At 29.6% G+C, this 24,882-nt stretch overlaps 1 protein-coding gene across 1 annotated transcript in view; it reads left to right on the top strand.

Annotated features, from left to right (window-relative positions):
• The first annotated feature begins 2,536 nt into the window (after positions 1-2,536).
• Sh (Potassium voltage-gated channel protein Shaker) overlaps positions 2,537-24,882 on the top strand; it is a 257,042-nt gene continuing 234,696 nt past the window's right edge. The window contains exons 1-2 of the mRNA XM_075374155.1: positions 2,537-2,571; positions 2,655-2,781. Of these exons, the coding sequence (XP_075230270.1) occupies positions 2,537-2,571; positions 2,655-2,781 (162 nt within the window). The remainder of the gene's footprint in view (positions 2,572-2,654; positions 2,782-24,882) is intronic.

The following is a 24,882-nucleotide window of genomic DNA, read 5'->3' as shown; positions in this document are numbered from 1 at the left end:
CAACAGGAACTCATTTAAATCCCTATTTTTCCCTAATAAAGCCAGTCATGGACGGCTTCTTTCTTATTATTGATATTGTTATGCTACTTTCTAATGTCGATTTATTTCTGGAAATGGAAATACATTATGATGTTAATTTAATATCACATTCTAAAATTTGACTTTTAAATTTATGTAAATATCCGGTTTATGTCAATGGATAAATTTGTTGTTTTTAAGAACTTAACTTATCTTATTTATTTTTTTTTATTGGTAGAAGCACTTCTCAATTCCTTTTCTCTACAATATTTTAGATTTTCCTACTTCTTCCTCAATTTATCTGTCTCATATATTCTAATATACCGAGTAGCTGAAAAGTAACTTACACCCATCTAACTTTTACTACCGTCATCTTGCCGATCCTGTTAGCGAGCCCGACACTTCACCCGTAAAAGGGGATTCCTCCGACTCATTTATAAAAAAAAAAAAACTTTTACTACCGTAATTCTAGCTATCTGAAACTAACATATTGTAGACCAAGGCGATCAGAATTTAGTTTTAATTGTATTATATTTCTCGTCCATCGTGCTCTTTTAAATGAGATCAAATAACCACTGAACCCATTTGGAATTTTTGAATTGCCCTTTACCTGCGCCGCCCAGAAATAAAAAAAACAGTGAAATATATGTTTATTGAAGTAGTCCCTCGCTACAAGGAAGAATGCCGTAAACCGCATCCATTTATCTCAATTATAAAAAAAAGTTAGAGGGGTTTTAAGTTACTTTTCGGCTCCATTTGGTATATATATATATATATATATATATTTTTTTTTTATTAAAAAAGAACACACTAATTCTGGATGCTTTTTGTACTGTTTATCTTAGAAAATTTTACCACCAACTTTCTTTCGTTCCATCTTCCCATAACCTTTTTCAAGTCTTAAAATCTTTTAATTTTGTACTCTAGCTATACTGTGTGTGTATATATATATATATATAGAGAGAGAGAGAGAGAGAAAGAGAGAGTGAGTGAGAAAGGGGAGATATATTTCTATCTCTTTTTATGCCATAAATTTGTATGTAATATCCCTTGAAAAATTTCCCTCGATTTTCTTTTTTAATTTAAGGTTAAAACCCAATTTGCTTTCTTTTTTCTTATAATGCCCATTGTTTGTAATTTTACTACTTAATTAATATAATTAAGTAATTTAGATATAAACCTTCGTTTATTATATAAATCATCAAAATCTTCCTTATCGTCATTCGTTTTAATTCGTTTTAATTCTGGCTATTTTTTAATCGACTAGCTTTCTATGTAATGAATTATAAAATTCATTTACTTCTAAATTATTTCATAATTATACTTCTTAAAATAGTACTATCATCAATCAATTTTAACTATTTTCTTATTCTTGTATTATTACACCGTGCTTAGTTTTATCTTTTATTATTTCTTTTAAAAACAAATTAAAAATCAGTAGACCGATAGAATTCATGGTTAAAGATGAGAAACTCTACCTAATGGCTACAAATTATCAGTAGTGGCAGAAATTTAAAATACCACTTCTTTTGTGATATTTTAAATCGTATTTTTTATCGGTAAATATAATTAAGAACTAAAACAAAAGGGTTTCAAATTTTAAACAAATTTTACTATTCATAACAAACAAAAAATTATGTGATGAATTCGTGGTTAATTTATATTCCGCCAAGATCTAAAATATTGTAGATATTGGCATTTTATTCTTCCTTTCAAATTAATCTTGTATTTCTTCTGTTACACCACTATTTGTTGTGGAAGGAAAAGTAAATGAAGATAAAATCTTCGCTTACTTTTCCTTCCACCTCTTTTTGTATTCTTCTATATATTATTTATTCTTATCTATTTAAATTTGTTATTATTCACATTGTTTTTTATTATGTAATTTTTTTGTATTTTTAAAGAATTATTCATGTTAGTCAACTTATTTTTCTTTTCCGTTTTTGTGCTTCTCCTTCTTCCTCCTCATCCTCTTCCTTTATTCTTTCTCTTTCACCTTGTCAAAAAAAAAAGATTAGAAGGTGATATAAAAAATCACCTTCTAATTTATTTTTAAATTTTTTATTTATTTTTTGACCTTTATTAATTTCGTTCCAATTCGACGTATATATTGCATTTTTTGTACCACCTTCTTAACATAAAATAAATATCTTAGGTTTGGACTTCCCATTCTTTATAACAAACATTTTATGTTTGTAATATCATATACTATCTTATTCATTCATCGAATGATCTTTCTAGTCTTTCCTAAATTTCTGCCACGGAATTACATAATCTGCTACTTTCTTTCGTTCTACCCTATAATAAGTTGACCTTCTTTCCATAATTTATCAAATGTAACTGATAAACCCAATAGTTCAGCAAGTATCGATGTATATTGTATATCCTTAGCTCCTCTTTACTCCATATTACTATCTCCTAAACTATTCCTATTACTTCCCAGTAAGTTTTCATCCTTTAAACGGCTTACTGCCCAAATATTTAATACATTTTATTTTATTTTATTTGTAATAAAAAAATGTACAGTTTGATAAAGCCTAGAATTTTAAGTTTGTAAAATAGAATATTTATTTATTATATGCATTTAAAATAAAAATTAAGGAATTATGTTTTAATAAATATAATATCGTTTATAGGTCGCTGCCGAAGATCAGCAGCCAGGACGAGGATGGGCCGACAGCACACGCGCACCAGTACCCCGGTGTGGTGCACTTCGAGCCTATACCTCACGACCATGACTTCTGCGAGAGGGTTGTAATCAACGTGAGTATCATTTAATCGAGTTTAAATTACAGTTATAATCTCCACAGAATATTTATTTTTTTTACTTGTTTTCCTAATTCTTTGTTGAAGTATTGAAGCAGCTGTTTGGGAAAGTCGATATTTTTTTATCAGTTACATAATTTGTTCATTAAAATGAAATTCAATAAGGAAAATCTAACAATATTTTTCTTATGGCGTCTTGATAGTTTTAATTAATATTATTAAGGAATTATACAGCAGTATTTCTCTGATTACGGTGGCCCAAAGAAAATCTTTTAAGTTAAAATCTGTTTATAGAAATATAGCATTACTTATTACAGAAATTTAAATACTGGTGTCCAATTCCTATCAAAAATAGTATATTTCTCTGGGTTAAATGAGATTCCGTTTTGTTATAATAAAAAACCGTTTTTTTTAATGAAAGCAATAATCTCCCAGGAAATATTAACCAGTGTACAACTGTTTCTATTCCATATCATTAACATCTGTTACTTTATAAGGGATATAAAATTTATAATTTATTAGTTTTAGCACCTTCATTATGCTTCTTATTAAAATTTATTTGTTTTCAAATCCTTGGATTTTAGTTTACATGATTATATTATTATATAAATTGGCATATAAAAAATATGATTCTATTACTGTTTTTTAGCTACCAGAAAATGTGTATATGATTACCACTAGGAAGTAATATACAGGAATCAAGTTATGTAACTTGATTTCAGTATAGAAATGAACCTTCTTATCTTTTATGTATTGAATGTTGTTACCATTCATGAACCATCAACTAAATTCTGAACCTAGAACCTAGTTAAAAAATTTAATGTTACATTTTTGTCAAGTTCCTAGATAACATATTGCACCAAACAGGAAATTTTTAATTATTTCATACATATTTTTTTATTTTGGTCACTTTTTCGAAATGATTAAAATCTCGTTAACCAATTTTAATGGTTTTTTTTTGTTTTTTAAATTATTAAAATTTCCTAATAAAACTATTTTTTATCTAGTATCAATAGATTAATCTTCCGAAGAAATTGGGTCGTAACTATTAATTTATATTATAACTGTTGTGTTCGTTCGATTTTTAATTAAAAATCCAATCTCCTAACTTTATTGCAATTTCTGTAATAAGTCTCTTTGAGGAAGATTCCCATGTAAAATCTTCCCGTGCTAATTCACCTCCTAACAGGTTAATAACGATCTTGAAAGTTTTTTATCAAATTTTTACGTCTTCTTTTTTTAATTTTATAGCTATTTTAACTGATTATTTGTAGTTTATTGAGGAAATTATTTACCCCTTTAACCACTTAGATACCTCAGAATTTTGCGTTTGTTATTGTTTTAATATAATCTTGATGTACAGTTGAATGAATTTAAAAAAAAAGAAAACAAATGTTGAAGCCTATGTCAATATTTTTTATTAGTACCTTCTTCCCTGCTCATTTAAGTAATAAAATTAAATATAAAAAGACGCTTTTTTTATTAATAGAAACTAGAATTATTTTTTTCGTTTTAAATAGTACTTATTAAAAATAAGTACAAAATAGGTAGGTTCTTATATGAATTCAAATACAACTGTATTAATCATTACTTTTTTCTTTTTTTAAATTATTATTATTATAACGACACAGCAACTTTACAATCAACATTACAATTGTTTATCGAGCTAATTGTACAATAAATAAATAAGATCTATATTTGAACTAATATTAAGTAGTCATAGACTCAGCGGCTGGTGACTTAATGATAACAACGAAATGAAAGAAATGAAATAGAAGAGCACTCCGTACAGCAGACCATAAAATCACCTGATTGAAACGATAAGGGAAACCAAGAATATTATTCCTTAGCAATCTTTAAAAATCACTGACCGTCCTACCCAATAAATTGACCGCCAAATAATTTGGGTTCAAGTATGTCAATACTGGAGTTGCATGCCGTACCCACAATTCAAGTCCGTAAGTCCAACAGGCTTCAAAACTGATTTATAAATCAAAAATTTACTTTCAACTGAAAACCGAGATCTATGTCTTATCAGCCACTAAATGTTTTTAAAATTGAGATACAACTGTTTCCCCTTAGATTTGATATATTTAGCCCAAGTAAGTCGATGGTCAAGCTGAAAACCCAAATATTTACAGTCCTGAAATCTCGTTCTTATCTACTAGCATATACCAAAAAGACTATAAAGGATTAAGGGACTTTAAAGGATTAAGAATTAAAAAACGGATGGATAACGAAATCTGCCTTCGGAGAAACCCGTACATAGCAAGAGACAAATATCTTATCCAAAACGTACCTGCAGTGCCTTCTCCTGGCAGTGGGCACCTACCCATTTATACCACTCGGTAGATCACTCATTTTTTTTTACCTTTTTCTAAGATTGAGATAAGCAAATAATTGATCAGTTATTTTACTTTGACTAGTTTGCCGTATATATAGAGCCAACATTTTTTCGCACAAATTTAAGTCACCCTGATTGTTGGATGTTCAGGATTACTAAATACACTTCCTGTTTCATACAGGGTTAACCAGGAAACCAGTTAATTATGTATTTTTTTCGTTTATTTAAACTTTTTTAAATAGTTTCCAGCCTATCTGATATATCGTTCAGTAGAAGCACTTAAAACCAACGATTCGTAATAGTAGTTTTATTACACCTAATCAAATACATAAAGTATTACTTAAGCTTTAAGTTATGGTAAGGATTAGGTTTAGACGGGGAGGCTCGTTAATCAAATCAAATACATAAAGTATTACTTAAGCTTTAAGTTATGGTAAGGATTAGGTTTAGACGGGGAGGCTCGTTAGAGTAGATGGACAACCCCGGATTGTGTTGTGGAATCCGGTCCAGAGGAGGGGAATAGGTTAGGTAATTTTATATAACGCTTAAATAAAAGTTTTGAATTGATTAAGATATAACAAAAATGTTTATACTATTTTAGAATAGCAACATCTATCAAATCATAACCAGAATTTTTGTTAGTTTTGTATAAAGAAAATATCCATAAGTACAGATCATTTTCATTATGTTAATGTGAATAACTTTTCGATGAAGCAGTTTTCAATATCAGAAATGTTACCGGCCAAAGCCATTGCACGTGCTGTCCAGTGTTCGATGCGGGTTTGGTGGTCGTGACCCCACTTTAACATCTGTGGCGACTTACCAGGCGTTCCTGGTAAGTCTGGTTCCAGATGCTCCGGAGGGTGAAACAGAGGTCAACATTAGGGGCGGCTATGCCCTTCCCTGGCGTACGGGCTGTGGATCCCGTTGATATAGACCGAGTGGTTTCTCAAATGGCACTGAAAAAGACACCGGGGATTGACCAACTTGACCCGGATATATTATTCCATCTGCTGCCTGTCATAAGAGAGCCGCTTAGCAGGCTGTTCTCGGGATGCCTAAGCTGGGGCTGCTTCCCGACTTGTTGGAAAGTGGTTTTGGTGAGTGTGCTCTTAAAAACCGGAAAGGATCCTAGTGAGGTCGGCAGTTATCGACCCATCAGCCTCTTGCCGGTAATCGGCAAGTTGCTTGAAAGGCTGGTTGTGGAACGGCTCTGGGAAAGCATTGAGGTGAACTGTTTTCTAAATCAAGGCCAATATGGCTTCACGAAAGAAGTTGCTACCGAGAATAGCATCTTAAATGCTCTAGCCGAGCTGGAAAGCGCCAACTGTAAATATTTTTTGGCAATTTTTATAGACATAGAGGCACCATTTCCTTGTGCTGGAGTTCTGTCCTCTATGAGTTGGAACGCCGCAATTTTCCCGTAGCCGCACGCCGTGGTACGTGACTAATTTTCTAACCGTACGGCTCTGTTTAAGGATGCGCACCTAGTTGTGCAAAAATCCGTTACCAGGGTAAGGCCGCAGAGTTCCGTTCTCGGTCCTCTGCTGTAGAACCTGGTCTTTGATGGATTTCTGGGATTAACATTTACAAAAGGGGTCACCCGCAGTCGCCGATCACTGTCTCGTTTTGGTTCGTGGTAATTCACGACCACAGCTAGAAGACCGGGCGCAGGCGGATTTATCAACCGCAGAGGGCTAGATGGACATTCAAAATTTTAAGATTTCTGTGCCCAAGAAGAAGTTTATGCTTGTTAAAGGTGCAGACAAATTGTATTACAGTCGTAACCCCCATATTAAATATAAAAGCTGTGTAATCAGTCGACTGTGAGTTCATAAGTACCTAGGTGTTTTGTTTGGTGAGAAGTTACTGTTTAGCAACCACAATAGGCAAAAAGCGGCGGACGCCGTCTCAGTGATAAACAAACTTAGGAGGATTGCTCGGAAAGAATATGGGTTGTCGGCCTGTCAAATGTACATGGTGTACCGAGGTGTCTTCGAAAGCATAACCTCTTACGTGGCGCCCGTTTCGGCGTAGCGGTTGAAAATTAATAGAGTACTTCTTCAAAATTTAAGGAGTGCCCAGCGCAGACTTAATTGTATGCACTGGTGTTTTTAAAACAACCTCTTACGAGGCTACCACCGTATAGGGAAAGGCTCTCCCAATCGATTTGGTGGTAAAAGTTCAGGCAGCCATGTAGAAATTGCGAAGATGCCGTGAGACCGAGGTATTTGGGATGCGGTTTTGAGTCGGGTCAGTACCGGAGCGGAACGGTGGTCACATTGCACCGGATCTAAATTTCATTCAGTAGCCCATCTCTCGCCTGCGGAAGAGGCTGCAGAGCTTCGCGATGGAAGTATGACAGCTGGAGAGGGACATTACGACTAAGGAAAGATCCTTGTATAAGTTTATACAGGATTTAAGGGGATGGTATGCCTCGAGCTCGTTTTTAAGGGCAACGGTTGCCCGAGTGCTCTCCAACCATGATAATTTGAACCAATATCTGTTTCGGTTTCGCCTGGAAGCTGATGAGCTGTGCATCTGCGGGGAGGTCCAGTCAAATGAACACCTGATGTTTGACTGCCCTGCTCTTGAGCGGGCCAGAGGCCAGGCCACCCTGGACCTTAGAGCTAAAGGGAAAATTGGCCACTCACAAGTGGCGAGTCAATGTGGTGAGAGTCGCGTTGTCAGACCGTGTGGGAGTTCCTTAATGCGATTGCCTTGTTCAACCGCCATCTGTATGTAGTTTACTTAAGGGAAAGACTCACCGCATTGCCGTGGGAAGCAAACCCTGAGTATGGCTGACCACCAGCCAATTATTATGGCTTCAAGCGCTATAAAATGGTGGACATATACTTGCTGGCATTCAGTGAGCTAGGCGTGGCAGCAAATTGCTGTCTTGACGATATAAATTTATTTATTGAAGTAATATATATATATATATATAGTAGTTGGCGGGGTGCGCCTACCCATTTTAGTTATATATGACAAATGAGTGGTTGTGACACGTAAGCGGGTGGTGTATGACACCGCGCTTAGTCCGCTCTTGCTGTTAGATAAGCTCCAAAAACTATTTAGGATACTGGTCGCTAAACTGTTTTGAGGCTCAGTAGCCGTTTGTGGCGCAGACATTCGGTCTTATGCTTTAGGGCGACCGACTGGGGTGGTGGCGGGAGAAATGCCAAGCAAACCAGTCAAAAATGTGGAAAATTATAAACTAGCTGTATAAGAAGGAATTTGATTGATATGTTAAAGTGCTGAAGAGTATTGCGTTATTTGTTACTATGACATACATTTTTCTAGCTTTTTCTATTTTACATGAAGTTGATATTACACTGATTACATTAAACAACACTTAAGCTCTAATTGATGAAATATTTTAATTCATAAAATATTTGTGTGCAAAAATAGTACTAATTATTTTTTTTTTTTTTTTACTCCTTTACTATCTATTAGTTTATACTTTTGTCATGTAATACTCTACATTTTGTATGAAGCGCCTCATTATTTGCTTATGGCGGAGATTCATAAACATAAAATTTCATTTTACTTTTTATTTTATTTTTAAAAAAAGATAATCCGACAAAATGTTCAAATTGAATTTTATAAATATTTAGTAGAAAAATTAATAAACGCTTAATTTCTTGTTTTAAAAAACCAACCACTTGATTTAATACTTTTAAAAAGTCGAATTTGTAATATGTCAAACTTTTTCACCTGTTTTTCATCTTTCACCTGTTGCAAAATAAACCTGTTTTTGTATCCGTTCATTTTTTTATTTTATTTTTACTTTTATGGCTATTATAATACACTGTAGGATTTTTAATAGGAAAACATTATTTCTGTTGATTAAAAAAGAATTCACTGGGAATTTTGTCCTCTATAAAAAACTAAAATTCTATAAATATGCCATGCATTTGTAATTTTTACTTAGAGAAACTTCAGAACAATTTTATAAAACCTGTATGAGCATCCTAACGTATAGACATGAAATTCAGTGTGGGTATAAAATAAAATATGATATGTAGATATATACCTGGGAATTAATTTTATTAAAAGTTAACAAAAATCAAATAAGGGACTAGACAATATTGAGGAATTATTGTACATCAAAGGGAATTGGTCGTCATGAAGAAATGCTTGTTTTATGAATTTTTTAGATTACAATAAATAATCATAAATATACTTGTATATACCTTAAAAATAACAAAATACAGACACTTTTAAAAAGTTTCATTAAACCTAAAATCCCTAAGAAACATATAAGATAAATTTTTTGGTATAAATGATTTCGTGGAACTTACCTTTAAAATGTTTCAATTTTTTTTTTGTAAGTAAACAGTTTATAATGACCAAAATATTTTTTATCTTTTACCGATTTCGTGAGAAGTAATAATTTCCTCCTAAAATTCCTAAAAAAGTCTTTATAAATTAATAGTTTCATGCTTTATTATAGAGATAAAAAATAAATATTTTAATGATTTTAAAATTATTCTTTTTCCAATAAATATCCCAAAGTTTTTAACTAGGATTTGTGATACCCTTAATAAAATTATAATATCGTACTACCTTTTACTAATTTTATGACTGGTTAAATGTATTACCATTGTTGAACACATTTTTAATTATTTTTTTATTTTTGAAAATAAGTATATAAATATATATAGGCATAATTCGTGTAAGTCGTTATTATAGTGTTCATTGTGGAATGGTTAAATTTTAATTTCTTTTTAAATGTTGATACGTTCAGTAAACATTTTTCCAATTTTTTTTTTAAAAGTTAGCATTAAATTTATTTTTTTTACATTATTTATATTTTTTAATATTTACATTCGCATTAAAGAAGAAGCGTCATATGAAATTGACACTAACAAAAAGAGAAAAGCAAAGGCTTCCATTTGAATGGGAGCAAGGAGGAAATTGAGAAAATAAATACATAAAGTGAAAAATGATGAATTATTGAGGGAAGTAAACGATAATAGGAGCTTAATCAGAACAATTCAAAATATTAAAATGAAATGGCTGGGACATATTATGAGAAAAGGATTGAATAAAACAGTGCTAGAAGGTACAAAAAATCCCTTTCGGCACGCCGGAAGGCGGAGGTAGATTTCACCGGTGGTAAGCAGGGCGCAAAAAAGATTTCCACCTTAAAGATAAGAAAACTTCAAATTTACTCAATACGACAATGGTTTCATGCGAAAAAAGTTTCATATGTTTACCATACGACAAGCCCCATTTTCTTACAATTCCAGCAACATTTTGGCCATCCCTTGCCGTAACGGTTGGTCATATCAAAAATTGTTTCCGACAAAAGTTTTAGGTAATCTTTACTGAACTAAGGACCATTTTAAACCGATTTGATAATGTGCCTATTAAGGGAGATTTTTTTGTCTTCGAAACCCCATTTTTTCCACCTCCTGGGCCAAAGGTTGGTGTTAACAAAAAATTTTTCTTTTAAGCCCTAATTTACTTTTAAATTTTAAGTTTTAGGCCCTTATCTAAAAAAAAATAATAGGAACTTTTAACGAATTCGATATTTTACTTAATAAGAAAGTTATAGCGATATTTTCTTTTTTTTGAAAAGGTCCCCTGTTTCCTCTCCCAATCTCCGATTTTCCTCATTAACGAACTCGACCGAGATTTTGGATCGTTATATTTTATGTATCAATTTGAAAGTGATTGGCGCAAAATTACGGCAGTTATCGTGTCTACAAGAAAGTGAAATATATATATGCTTATGTATAAACTTTTGAACTGACGGTGGTTTTTGGGTCTGCGGGATGTGAAACGTGAAGATAAGTCGAAATTTTCCGGAAGTTAAATCATGGTACCCATTACAATAGGTAGCATTCTTATGAAATCTATCTAAAAGAGTGGCTGGAAGAAATTAAAAATTACAAACAATCTAGAAGGAAACGGAAGCTAAAAAACATTTTAAAATTTTAGCTAGAAACTGAAAAAAATGGTGATGAACACGGTTCAAGATATGTGTCTCATATATTTATTATATGATGACTTGTGATTTGTAGAAAAGGGTGAAGATTAATTTTTTTTATTTCTTTTATTAGATGTTAAAGATAAAAGAAAATAGGTTGTTAATCGTATTATATAAAACAATCTTTCACTTAAAGTTATTATTTTAATTACTCGTTTTTAAATTAAATTTTAAAAACTGGAACAACTTTTATAAAAAAAATTTGTTAAAGATTATTATCCAAAATATCAGCTTCTTGAATTTTTTTCCTAGAAACGTTGAACTGGTTATTACGTACATTTCTACATGATTGTACTTCTTTTAATTAAGTTCCTTTTATAAATTATTAGGATTTATTTTTAAAATAAGAAGTCAAGTTATTGCAATATATTGTATTGAAAATATTTTGAAGTACGCATGGAATTTTATTTCTACTCTATTAAAAATGCAGACGACAATGGTTTATACTTTCTTGGTATTAGTTAATAGTGAAAAAACAATGATGCATGAAAAAAATTTTGTTAAATTCAAAAAATTGATATTTTTCCTTTTTTCTGCTCTCCCACTACCAAAATCATCTCCCAAGAAAATCTTTTGATTTGTCTACGTTTACTACGTGAAATGGAAGTAATTAAAAAAAAAAAAAAAAAAAAAAAAAAAAAACAGAAAAAAGTCCAACCAATAAAAAGTTACCTAAGATTTCTTTTTGGGGAATGGGGTGAATAATAATGAAATTTTATTATATTATTTTTATTAAAAGTTTAAAAAACCAAAATATTTTTTTTTTTCAAAAATTCAATTTTTTAAACTTTGTTCGGCTCCTACACCCACAATATTGCTCCAAAAATATTTTTACTTTTTGAACCACTTGCACTACTACCAGGAAGAGAGAAAGAAAAATATTCGGCTAATAAATATGCAATAAATTAAAAAAATAGCATTTTTCTATTTTTGGGAAAGAACATTTGGGGGCAACTTTTTTTTTTTTAAATAGTAAGATAAGAATCTACATATGTACTGAACGGAATATAAAGTGGGGTTATGTTTGCAAAATTTTGAGAAAAGTGATTCCAAAAATTATTTATCCCATCCTCTGGAGATATTGATATCAAACGTTTACCGAGAAATTACCTCACGTATACGACGTGTACCAAATTTCTTCAAAATCTGTTCATCCAGTCAAAATTTATTAAGCTTCACACATGAAAATACATATGTACAAACATTACCGGAAACTTTTTTTTTGTTTTATGGGTTCCCTGGGTCAGGAAATGTCAAGAAATACAAAAATCCCTGTACGCCATTTTTTCACTGCTTACCAAACTTTCCTTCTTGCAGCGTAGTTCTAGAACTATGATTACAGAAAAGTAAAATCATTCCTTGTTTATTAAATTTTGTCATTCAATTATTATCAATTATTTTGAATTTATGGGTTATTTATACAGCTGTTAAACATTATTGGCATCTCATATTTTACTCATCATTATAATAGTACAATATAGTAAAGAAATAATGTTCCTACGTATTTCTGACAACGAATACTTCATTTGTAATTTAGTTATAGTTCCTATCCCTAATTCTATTATTCGTTTGACATCTATAATTAAAACATGTTTACACAATGTACAAATTAATCAAAATTTAATCGTAAATTAAGTTATAGATTGCATTGTAAATTATTTCGGTAAATATACAAAATTTTGTTATTAGTCCTAATGTGAAAATCTGGTACCTTCTATTCACACTGTTAAAGCTTTAATTACTATTAACCATACATGTATTTGGGTCACAGTATTCCATTCTAAACCTCGGCAAGTTTTACATCATTAAATTTGGCGTTTTCTTTTTTTTTTCTAATCTAAAACTATTATCTTCTTTTTTCATGAATAGCGTAGTATATTGAATTGATCTAATTTAATTTTTTTTCACCGAGAAAAGTAAACAGTTGTCAAAATTATCCGTACACTTTCATATTAATTAATAATTACTTTTTGTACGGTATCAAAGAATAGTGAATAGCTGAACTTATGTTGTATAGCTTGCGATTTTCTGTTTTGTAAAATTCTTCAATAAAATATGTAAGTCTTCAATTCGATCTTTTTTTAATGTTTTTGTAAGAATTAATTCTCTAAATGAATGAATTTCAACGATTCTTATACGTTTGGATGATGAAGCATGAAAATTTTCATTTTTTTTTTGTTTTAATCTTTGCTTAGTATTGAATTACTATTCTAATATTTCAAATACTTTCAAGCAAAAATTTAAGAAAATTATTTGGAAAACTATGGATAAAAACAATATATATTATGTGTTTTACAGAGCCTAATTCAAAAGAATGATAACATTTTTTTTACGTCGTTTATTTCTAGTTTCATTAATTCAACATTTCTCCCTTTTTTTTTTTGTTAGTTAGTCAATAAATTAAAATAAAGCTGATTGAAATAAAATAATTATTTTAAAAATATAATAAAATCTATTTAAAAAAATAGTACTTTACATATTCTTTAAATTTACTTTTTAAAAATCGGCTAATATTTAAAAGTTGTTTGTACTTTTAATATGCTTCGACTTTGTATTAATGCTTCGACTAATAAAAAACGAAATTTAGAGAAAAATTTAAGTTATTTTTAATAATTTTTTATTTTTTAGTTATACTTTTATTGAAGCTTTTGAAATTAAAAGTATGAAAATGATGTTCTAAAAATACAAAACCTGATATAACGCACTCTTATGACATCTTGCGGAACCTGTTAGCGAGCCCGACACTTCGCCCGTAAATGGGGTTCCTCCGATTCATCGAAAAAAAACCCCTATGTGGCTCTTATTTTTATAATTTATTTATTTTTTATTTTATTTATTTATTTAAATAATCATTTAAATTAATTTAAATAAAATTTATTATTTATTTATTTTAAAATCTATTTATTTATTTGTAATGAAGCAAGAGAAATCAGATGGCTTGCTGAGTTGGGAGATTCTTATTTTAAGGAATTTAAGTTTTAGTCAATAAATTCGCTATTAATAAACGCTATACTTGTCAGTACAAGTATAGCGTTAGTACAAGTAAACATGGACAAGTACAGTTACTTGTCCATGTTTTGTAATTGCAGTATAAAAAAAGATAGCAGTGTTATTGTATAGAAATTAGAATATGACCTGTACTGAAAATATTAGCTTTAAAAAAATTTACTTTGTACAGATTTTTCAAACTTTTGATTGTTTTAGTTTAGCAACTTAAAACAGTTTTATATTTTACATCTTTTTTAAGCGAGGCGTTATCTGAATGGGGATAATTTTCAATTTTTATCAGTAGGTAGAAATAATTTAAAATAATATATATCTGGCTAAGTTAATATATATATATATATATTAACTTAGCTATATCAGAAATAATTGTTTAATTATTATTTTGTTCGAATATTTTAATTTGAACTTTTTATTTGTTTCACTACATCAGATAAAAATAATATATATATATATATATATAGTATTATTATATATAACCATAAAATAGCCTGTAAAAGAGCCTTAATAGTTAAAATAATCATTCAAAGCAGGAATAAATCTTAAAGAGTTCTGTGAAAATGCAGGGAAAGTGGTATACTTTCCCTGTTGGAAAGGTATTTTCCAACAGTTTTATTTAAAAAATAGTTTATTCAAAATAGTTTCATAGTTAAAATACTATAATGTATTTCGTTTGAATTGAAGAAAACCTTGGAGACTTATTAAAACTTCGGAATTACAAGAAAAAGAAGAAATTAAACTGTTCGAAGAAATATGTAGTGTCTGTACGGCTTTGGCTATAATTTCCTTTTATAATTACTTATGTTAAAATTATTATTTTTTTTATAATATAACTTATAACTTATCATGATAGAAAGTAGTAGATATATATATATATATATATATATATATATATATATATGTGTGTGTGTGTGTGTGTGTGTGTGTGTGTGTGTGTGTGTGTGTGTGTGTGTGTGTGTGTGTGTGTGTGTGTGTGTGTGTGTGTGTGTGTGTGTGTGTGTGTGCGTGTGTGTGTAAAATGGGTGTTGCTACTATGGAAATTAGAAAAAAATTTTTAAAAAGTGTCGAAAACTCGTTATTTCTTGTATAACTTTTAACCGGCATTTTACTGTAAAACCTTTGTAGTAATAACTAAAACTGTTTAATAATTTTATATAAAATTTAACTTTTAAATACAAAATTAATTTAAAATTTTAATAAGTTGATCCATCAATAAAATATATTTAAATTTTACAAAAAAAGATCAATTACTCATCATTTTTTAAATATGTTCATGAAAATATTTTCATTTTCACATAAAAAAATGTAAAAATGTTAAATTTTTGAATTTATACCGAAAAAAATTTAAATGGATATTATTCTTATTAATTGAACATCAAATTAAATTAAATACTTATTAGATTTGCCAGAAAAAATTCAAAATTGATAGAATGTTCTGAAAAATATTAGGGCTATTCGGAAACTTCTCTAATACTGATTAAGGGATGACGTAAATACAACCAAACTTAATAGCGTTTTCATCTCGCATGCTGTGCATTACTTAGGACTGCATCTGGATCTCCGTCTGATGTGGAGGATTCATGTCAGGGAGAAACGGAAACTGCTTAAAATAAAGTTTAGGGAGTTGTACTGCTTGTTAGGCAAGAGGTAGCATAGTTGCTATGGTATGACCATAGCAACTATGCTACTTTTTTCTCTTATTGCTTGGCCCGACAAGCAATTACTGTTCTCAGTAATTCTCTGAATTAAAACATGTTTGTTCATCCATTTAAGATAACGAAAGCTCGAGATACTCAAAAAACCTCTAATATTGAAGAAATTGTTTCAAACATTCCACAATTCCGTAAGAAACGATCGCCAAGTGAATGTACGCGAGCTTAATCGTATTGCAAACATCTCAGCAAAACATGTCCACTCCCTTTTATACGATGCTCTGGATGTGAAAAGCTTTTCGCTCGACGGTTGCCGCATTTCTTAACAGTTGACTGAAAACGCATTCTTACCGATCACTTCACACTTATTTAAACGTGATCCAGTTGAGTTTCTTCGACTTTTTATAACAGCAGATGAAACACTGATTCACAATTACATTCCTCAGACCAAATACCAGTTCAAACAGCGGATGGGTATTTTCTCAATAAAATAAAAATGCTATTTCACCACGATATGTGACTGACTGTACACCCATCTCCGGTCGTTGCTGTAAACTTACATGAGATATGGTTCGAAGCGCTTCAACTTACGCTGTATTCTGTTGGCCGGATCGCTTCCAGCGATCCGGCCAGAGGAAAACTCGCTTCAGCGAGTTTTCCTCTTCCCAAACCTGATGAAATGACTCGCTGGTGAAAGATTATTTTTAAAGCCGAAACAACAGCTTATTTTGCCGAATTAGACGTATCGTATTATATTGAGATTACTAAAAATTTGGAAAGTCTGTCTCTAAATGTATCGAATTGGAGGTAACTTGAGATAAAAAAATAGAAGGTAACTAAGTTAAAAAATAAAAATTTCTTAAAAATCTTTCAGTTTTTTGTCAGGCCAAAAACCTTTCAAACAGCCCTTGTATATAATATTTTTAAGCCAATCGTTTATTCAATATCCTGTGTTTCATATTTCATTTGAAGGTATATATTTTCTTCCCAATTTCGAAAAAAGGAAACATATTAGAAGATAACAATTATTACGGTTTCGTTAGTAAAGTGTGGAATTGATAATTTGTTTTAAAAGTACGAACATAAACAATCCGCTTAGCTATCAAGCTTCGGCTATTCTTAGCATAAATTATCTGGCTGCTTGTTACAGGCGTAGTAATGTATTTTAAAACAAGAATATAACGCCAAGTTTATTACGTAATGTGATATGTAAAATTATTTCCCGATTTCTTCATCATTAAGACAAAAATATTTATAAATTATGCTTATATGTATAACGTTATAGATTACTTAACCAACTAATTATGATATAATTCAGTCTTTTAAATGAATATCAACATTCTGTTCGCAGCAGCGACTAATTTAATAGTAAACATCATTGCTCTCTGAGATCGATCTTCTTTAAATAAGGTTTTTTTTTTTTTTTAATTATTCAGAAGCAGGTTTTTATTATTTATTTTTTTTTTAATGGATTGTTCTTCGCTCACAAGTGAATTATAAATATTTTTTTTATTGTATTCCTTTTTATTAATTTATTATGTGACCATTTGATGACTTTTTAGGTTATTTTTGAATACGCTTTATGATATAAATAAAGCATAATATCCTTACGGGTAGTAATTTTATTTAATTCCCTATTACGTTTAGTAGTGATTCAAATAACTTTTCTAACGTTTCTTTTAGCAAATATCATACCCCGTTTCAAAAAACATACTCAAATATTAGAAAATAACTATTTAACTAACCAGTTATTTTTAAATAATGATATAATTGTAGGAAAAAATAGGTTCATCGATTGAATACATATCTATAATGAGGGTTACAAAAAATTAATATTTTTGGTTTTTTACTGAAATTAGGGATATATAATTTATTTTAATACATGTTGAGGCGAAAAAATTAATTCATAACAGAACACATTAATAGAAATAAAATTGTAAATACACTTACTGCGTAATGGTATAATTTTTCTTGTTTTCTTTCTGTTAAACGCTTTCGTAAAAATCTTCTTTGTAAAACCGTAGGAAAATATAAATATATAATTAAAAACATAGAACGCAAAATTTAGAAGAATGTATAAATAGATGTATACCTTCTATTATTAAAATGTTATCTTACCGATTGAGGTAGTAAACATATTTCTCCGTGTTTTAATTTTCTGATTTCGTTTATAATCATATATTGACAAAGCGCGTTCGGAAAGTCACTGTGCAGTATGTTTTATAATTATATGGTCCATTTTGTTCTTTCAGCGTTAGTTTGGTTGCCCTCTGGGTTAGTTGGGCGTTGTTCAGTAATAAACCAAGTTGCCAGTTGTTAAATTGTGATTGAACGTGCTTTGTTACGTTTCATTTTGTTTCGTTTATCGGAATCAATAGTTACGAGAGAGGTAATGGTTTTTCCGGTAGAGAAACGTCTTTCGTGAAGGTGACAAGTACACTAACTTAATAAAGCACAAGTTTTCTGAAAAGTTTCCAAATACTTCTGTTCCTCACCGCAGTGCAGTTCGAATACTTTTCTTAAATTTCGGGCAACAGGTTCTGTTGAAAACGCTGATCGAAGTGAAAGTGAAAATTAAAGAAAATAAGCATAAAATTACTCGGTTTTCATTTTTTTTCCCGCAGTGAAAAAAAAATTATGTACAATTGATAACAGATGAACATATGATGTGCATTTATCTGTCTTTACGGATTTTAAAATTTTCTCTTATAGTCACTTTTAAAATATAATGTTTTTATTGTTCTAAAGAATATGTTTTAGCAACATTATTATAAAACATATATAATTTCATAACTTTAATTTACAACAGGGTGCAAAAATTATTATGAACGAAAAAATAATTCCAATTGAAATCTGTAAGAATTTCCGCTATTTGATAGAAAATAGTACACTCGCTTCATATGGTGCGTTCGTAAAGTCGCTGTGAAGTAAACTTTAGAATTATGTAGTGCATTCTGTTCTTTCGGTGTTGGCATGCCCTGTGGGTTTGTTGAGCATTTCTCAATTGTAAACCAAGACGAAAACGTCTGAGTTGCGTTTGAACGTGCTTCCTTTCGTTTCGTTTATCGAAATCAATGGTTGCGGGAAACGTAATGGTTCTTTCAGTGAAGGGATGCATTTTTCTCGTAGAACACATCTTTCTTGAAAGTGACAAATAAACTGATTTAATAAAGGACAATTTTTCTGAAAAGTTTTTAAATACTCCTGTTCTTCACCGTAATGCAGTTCTCCAAACTGTAGTTTACCTCACCGAATACAGTTCAACTGTAATACAGTTCAAACTCTTATCGAAAAATTTCGAGCAACAGGCTCTGTTGATGAGTGTAGTTGAAGTGGATGATCACCTAAACTAAACGAACAGAAACTGCTTGATATTTTGGATGCTATGGTCGAAAGTCCATCAAAGTAAAGACTTACTACCGTACATAAAGCTGTAGAACTGAAACTTTTCCCCTACAAAGTAATATGTGTTCGAGAGAAACCTACAGGTCATGTCAAAGACTAAATTATTGTCAGTGGTTTAAAAGTTCTGTTGACCAATATTCCGTATCCTCAAAATTACGTTATTTACAGATGAATCGTGGCTTCATCTGGGAGATTATATTAATTCACAAAATACAGACTATGGTGGACAACTAACCTCCATGAATTACACGAACAATATTTTCACGAAGAGAAAATTGGAATCTGGGTTGGTGTGAGTTCCAATATTCCAACGCGCATTGTGGTTCCAATATTTTTTTTTGAAACTATAGTTAAAAGTGATCGTTAATGTGCTGTTTTAACAAAATTGCGAACAATTCAATGATTTTTTTACAAAATATCTTTGGTAAACGAATCATTTCGAGAAGTTGGTGCTTGCGCGATCGCCCATCAGACTCCCCAGATTACTTTCTATGCAGGGAAACAAGCATTGTATCGCAACAGACCACGCACGATTTACGAACTGCAATAACGACATACGTACGAGACATTCCAGTACATAAGCTGTTATGAAAACAAATTGAAGTGTCTAAAACAAATTTGAATGTATGCAGTGTTGTATTGATGTTGGATGAGGTTACTTTTTATAAACTATTCCAGTTATTGTAATATCCGTTTCTATAAAATAATTAAGAGTTTCGTCATTACACTTCCATAATTCCAGTGCACAGCAACTTTTCGAACGTTCTGTATTTTCATAAATTGTAATGAAGCAGACTTTTTTGCAAAAAAGCACAACAGAAAGAAAAAATATGTAAATTGGGTGATTCACGAAGAATGTAACAAATGTCAGCGTTTGTTCTAATCATGAAAATAAAGTTCATATAAACATTGGTTTGAAAACGCTTCGTTAAGAAATGTCGACTGGCGAAAGATATCGCAATAATTTCTGCACCTTCGATAAAATTAAGGCAGACTGTAATTTTTGGGAACTAAATTAAGGAATAAATTTAGTAGTTTTATATGAAAACTAACCTGAAATTTCGAAAAATTCCCAGAACTGTATTTTAGTAGTTTTCGTAAGATCTGGGGTAAAAGACAAAATATTGGGTCGAAAAACACACTTTTGGCGTAAAATAACATTGATAAATGCGTGGTAATCACATAAAAGTTTTAAACACATCATGCAGAGGATTTTATTCTGAGTAAAAATGGTATAAATAAAGCCTGCAGAAACTAAATACAAAGATAAGACTTTCGAACTGTATTAAAATCAAAACAAATCAAAATGTTAAGCAAAATCAAAATCGGGCAGATTTTTAACTGGGTGTTAAACGAAAAAATTTAATATTATAAAACGAAAAATTTATACATTTTAGAAAAATAACAAAAACAGACAAAGTAACACATACAGCCAATTAAATTGCTGAAAATGAGTTTCACCACAATGGATAAAGCAGTCAGCCGATGAAAAATGTTTTTGGGCACTTTCCATATTTCTACCGGGTTGTTTTATATTGATTGTATCGCATTGAGTCTTTGATTAGATTTTTATTTTTTTTTTTAGATTTTGATGATTTATTTTCCTAAACTCTTTTTCTAGATTATTTTTTTATAATAATGAAAATTTTGTTTCGTTTAATTCCTAGTTAAAATTAGTCACATTTAAATTTTTTTTTCTTTTAATAACTTGGAAATTTTTACGTTTGTATGTAGTTTTTATGGACTTTGTTCGTATTATTTTACTCAGAATCAAATTCTGTACAAGTTTTGTTTAAAACTTTTATATGTTTATTACACATTTAACAATGTTATTTTATAAAATAGGGTATAGTGTGTTTTTGACCCAATATTTTGTCTTTTACACCAAATTTTTCGAAAACTACTAAAACTACAGTTCTGGGCATTTTAAGATGTTAATTGTTTATTTTTTAATAACGGATTTAAATTTTTTTTTTATGTCATCACCTCATTTCCTCGTAAGTATTTTAATCACAACACAAATTTAATGTTTCATGCTGTTATTAATCAGCATTTTTCAGTTTAGTTAGTATGTTGGGTGACGTTGCTGCCAGGCTTACTCGGAGAAAGTGACGGATGAAATGATTTCCCGTTGCCTTCTTCATGGAACAGAAGATGTAGATTTGAAAATAAGTATATAAAGCTCACTGAAATTTTAGTGGTATTCAGCTTAAAAGCTTAACATTCCTTCTCTTTACTATACGGGCTGAATATAACATCATTACTCGCAGAGAACGTAACGACTAGTATCACTTATACCTTAAATGTTTTATATACGTCACAACCTTAAGAAGGACTGGAAAAATACTGTAACACGTTCCTAAATTGTGTGAAAATCCTGATGTTACACATACTTCATTCAGTTTTACAGTCTCCTTTCGTTTGTGGAATTTATTTATATCTCAAGAAAATGCTGATAATAAAAATACATGTTGTGACCTACTCTGCTTAAATTAAAATAGGTTTTTTCTGATCAGAAGAGGAAAATATTTGGATAGTACTTTTTTATTTTTAGTCGCTGTAACTTCAGAATACATCTAGTGAATTTCATAAAATAATCATAAAATAATTATCTGATGAGTACAGTGACTAAAAAATAATTTAATTAAAATGCAAGAGACGATACATTCTGTATATTTCGAATAAAAAAAACCAAAATCAAAATGTTTGATATTTACAAATTAATGTTTCAAATGAAAAAATTTTGGAAGGAGAATTTCAAAAATGGAAGAATATTTTTTAATGAAACTATTCAAAATACACATACTTTTTTATTAAATCTCTTAATAAAAATAATTCATCGTTAAGATTAAGGTACCATTATCATTTCTGCTAAGATCACTATAGTTTCTATGTTTGTAGTACTACTTATCTTTCTTAGCTTCATTCTTTTATCTTTTATTGAAGCATTTCGGAACCACTCCATTGTCAGTTATTGTACTGATATTTTATATTTCCGTTAATCTTTATATAGCGTTTAGTCATCGCTCTTCCCTATAGTTGACGTCATGCCTTATTTGTCCTTCTTATTTATTTGTAATTAGTGGTTGTACTTATCTTTTAATTTTATTTATCTTTTTACTGCTTTCAATAAATTGAAGATTTTGAAAAAGGACATCCGCTTGATTATTTATCTGTTCATTTATGAACGTTTTATTTTTTACTTTTTAATTTAATCATAAATCAACAGATTAATAATCAAGCGGGTGCCCTTTTCAAGAACCTCAATTTATTGAAAGCAGGAAATAGATAAATAAAATTAAAAGATAAGTATAACCATTAATAAGAAATAAACAAAAAGAAGGCCAGATAAGGCATGACGTCAAATATAGGGAGGGGCAAAACTAAACGCTATATAAAGTATCATAACAAAAAAGTTACGCAGATGGTAGGGAGACATCTTATGGTGACCTTTTATTTGACCTTGACAGTTATTTCAAGATTAACACATTTTTCATATGGAATAACCTCTTTTTTGGTCCCCACCAGTAAAAAGAGCAGAAAATTTTACATTGAAATATGGGGTCACATATATGACCTTGGAAATTTTTTGAAAGTCGTACGGCTAACCATCAGAGCTAATCAGTCATTTGTACCACATATTTCAATGAAAAAATTTCTGCTCGTTTTATTGGTGGGGTTAAAAATAGGTCATTCCATTTGAAAAATCGTGTTGAACCTTGAAATAACGATCAAGGTCAAGTTCAATGTCACCATAAAGTGTCCCTCTCCATTCTGATTAACTTTTGTTTAGGTTATTTTTTATTGTACGTAGTTTATGAGAAATTCGCCTGAGGCGATTAAAATGAAGTACTATGTATTAAGATTAACGTAAATATAAAATATCAGTAAAATAAATTTTGATAATGGTGTGGTTCCGAAACGCGTCAACAAAAGATAATAGTATGAAGCTAAGAAAGGTAAGCAGTATTAAACGCAGAAAAAATAATTCAAGTAAATTCAAATTCTTTAATAAATTATTTAATATGACAAGATATTAAAATAAATTTTAATGAACTTTTGTGAAGAGTTGATTCAAAAGTTACTAGTAGTAGAAAAGATGTCTAATAAAAAAATAATAATTGTTAATATTTTAATAGATTATCTAATTTTAATAGAGAGAATAGATTTGAAAATTAAATTTGTTTTTCTTTTCAAATCTACGGTATGAAATTTTGTCTCAATCCGGTAAATGTCATTGTCTGTATGTAATGTAAAAAAAAAAAAATACATTCCAAACGATTATAAAAAAAATTATCTTTTAAAGCCTCCGGTTACAGTTCCAGCATATATCATTCCTTCACAAAAAAAAAAAAAAAAATAGAATTTTATTTTCTTCTTTTTCATGAAAAATATTTATTTTTTATTATATGAGAATATGGGATGCTATACTGAAATCTAATACTTTGCTTTCTGCTTGAGCTGCTTCCAATGGGGTTATATTATTTTTTTTAGTTTTTTGTTTTATTTTTTATTATTTTTTTTAATCGTATTATTTTGTAACCGTTTTTATTTTAACCTTTACAAAATTATTTTATTACTTACTGTATTACAAAAATACCGTACTGTATTATTTTTTAATATTTATTTTAGTGATAACTTTTCAACTTTTTTCTTCTTTATATTTTACTATTTTATCCTCTTTTATGTTTTTCAGATTTATTAGTTAACAATCAGAAATGTACCTAGTTTTACTTTTTTTGTAACTACTTGAGCGTTTAATTTTTTATCATTTCTAAGAAATTCGTTATTTATATTTTTTTACCGTCTTAAATGTGGATAATGAAAAACTTTCTAAATTTTTTTTTTTTTTTAAATCCGTCTATAAAACTTTTTGAATGTTTAAAAAAAAAAAAATAATAGATTTTTTATTGTGATTATTATTAAAATATTTATAATCGTAAGTTAGACTGCAGACTTTTGTTTACTTTCTTATTTGTATAAATATAAATTAGGGTGACTAAATTGACAACTACATCAGTATGAATTAATAATTTTTTAAAGAGAGGATGCTATATTTACAAATTCCAGCATCTTTGTAAGAATAGAATTTACTTAAAACTATGAGTTTTGATCCATAAACACATTTCCTTGCTCAACAGCAAAACTGTATTGATAAAAAAAAAAATTAAACAAAATATATGTTGCAGTAAAAAAAGAAAAAGTTATTTGTAATTTTATCTAGGGCATGTGAATAATATCAATATTAATTTATTATTGGTCATTGGCTCGACCAGTAAAAGGTGCTGTACCAGCTGTTCAATTTTTATTGGTCAGTTGTACAACCAATCGTATTCTTTTTTCAATATATAGCTTAGTATTATTTAAAATTCTATTTCTTTTCTTTTATTTGCAATTATTTATGTTATTAGACTCAAATTTGATTCTATATTAAAAAAAAATACTGTTTTATCAGTACAATTTACTTAAAATTTGTAAACTTATTATATAAAATATATATACTATGGTAATGTTATTGAACTAGGGGCTAATATTTTAAACCATTTCCATATAAAATATTTTGGAAACGTTACTAAACATTTATCAAACTTTCTACTAAAGGAATTCTGAAGTAGTTTTTAAGCCATTTTCTGCAATAGACGTAAAAATTATCAAAAAATATTATTTTTTTTAATTGCTGGGTATAAAGGTATTTT

Source organism: Lycorma delicatula, chromosome 8 (genome assembly GCF_047948215.1).
Source record: "Lycorma delicatula isolate Av1 chromosome 8, ASM4794821v1, whole genome shotgun sequence".
In the NCBI taxonomy this organism is placed as follows: domain Eukaryota; kingdom Metazoa; phylum Arthropoda; class Insecta; order Hemiptera; family Fulgoridae; genus Lycorma; species Lycorma delicatula.
Note: the sequence above shows the minus strand (reverse complement) of the source record. Positions and strands in the feature narration are given on the sequence as shown.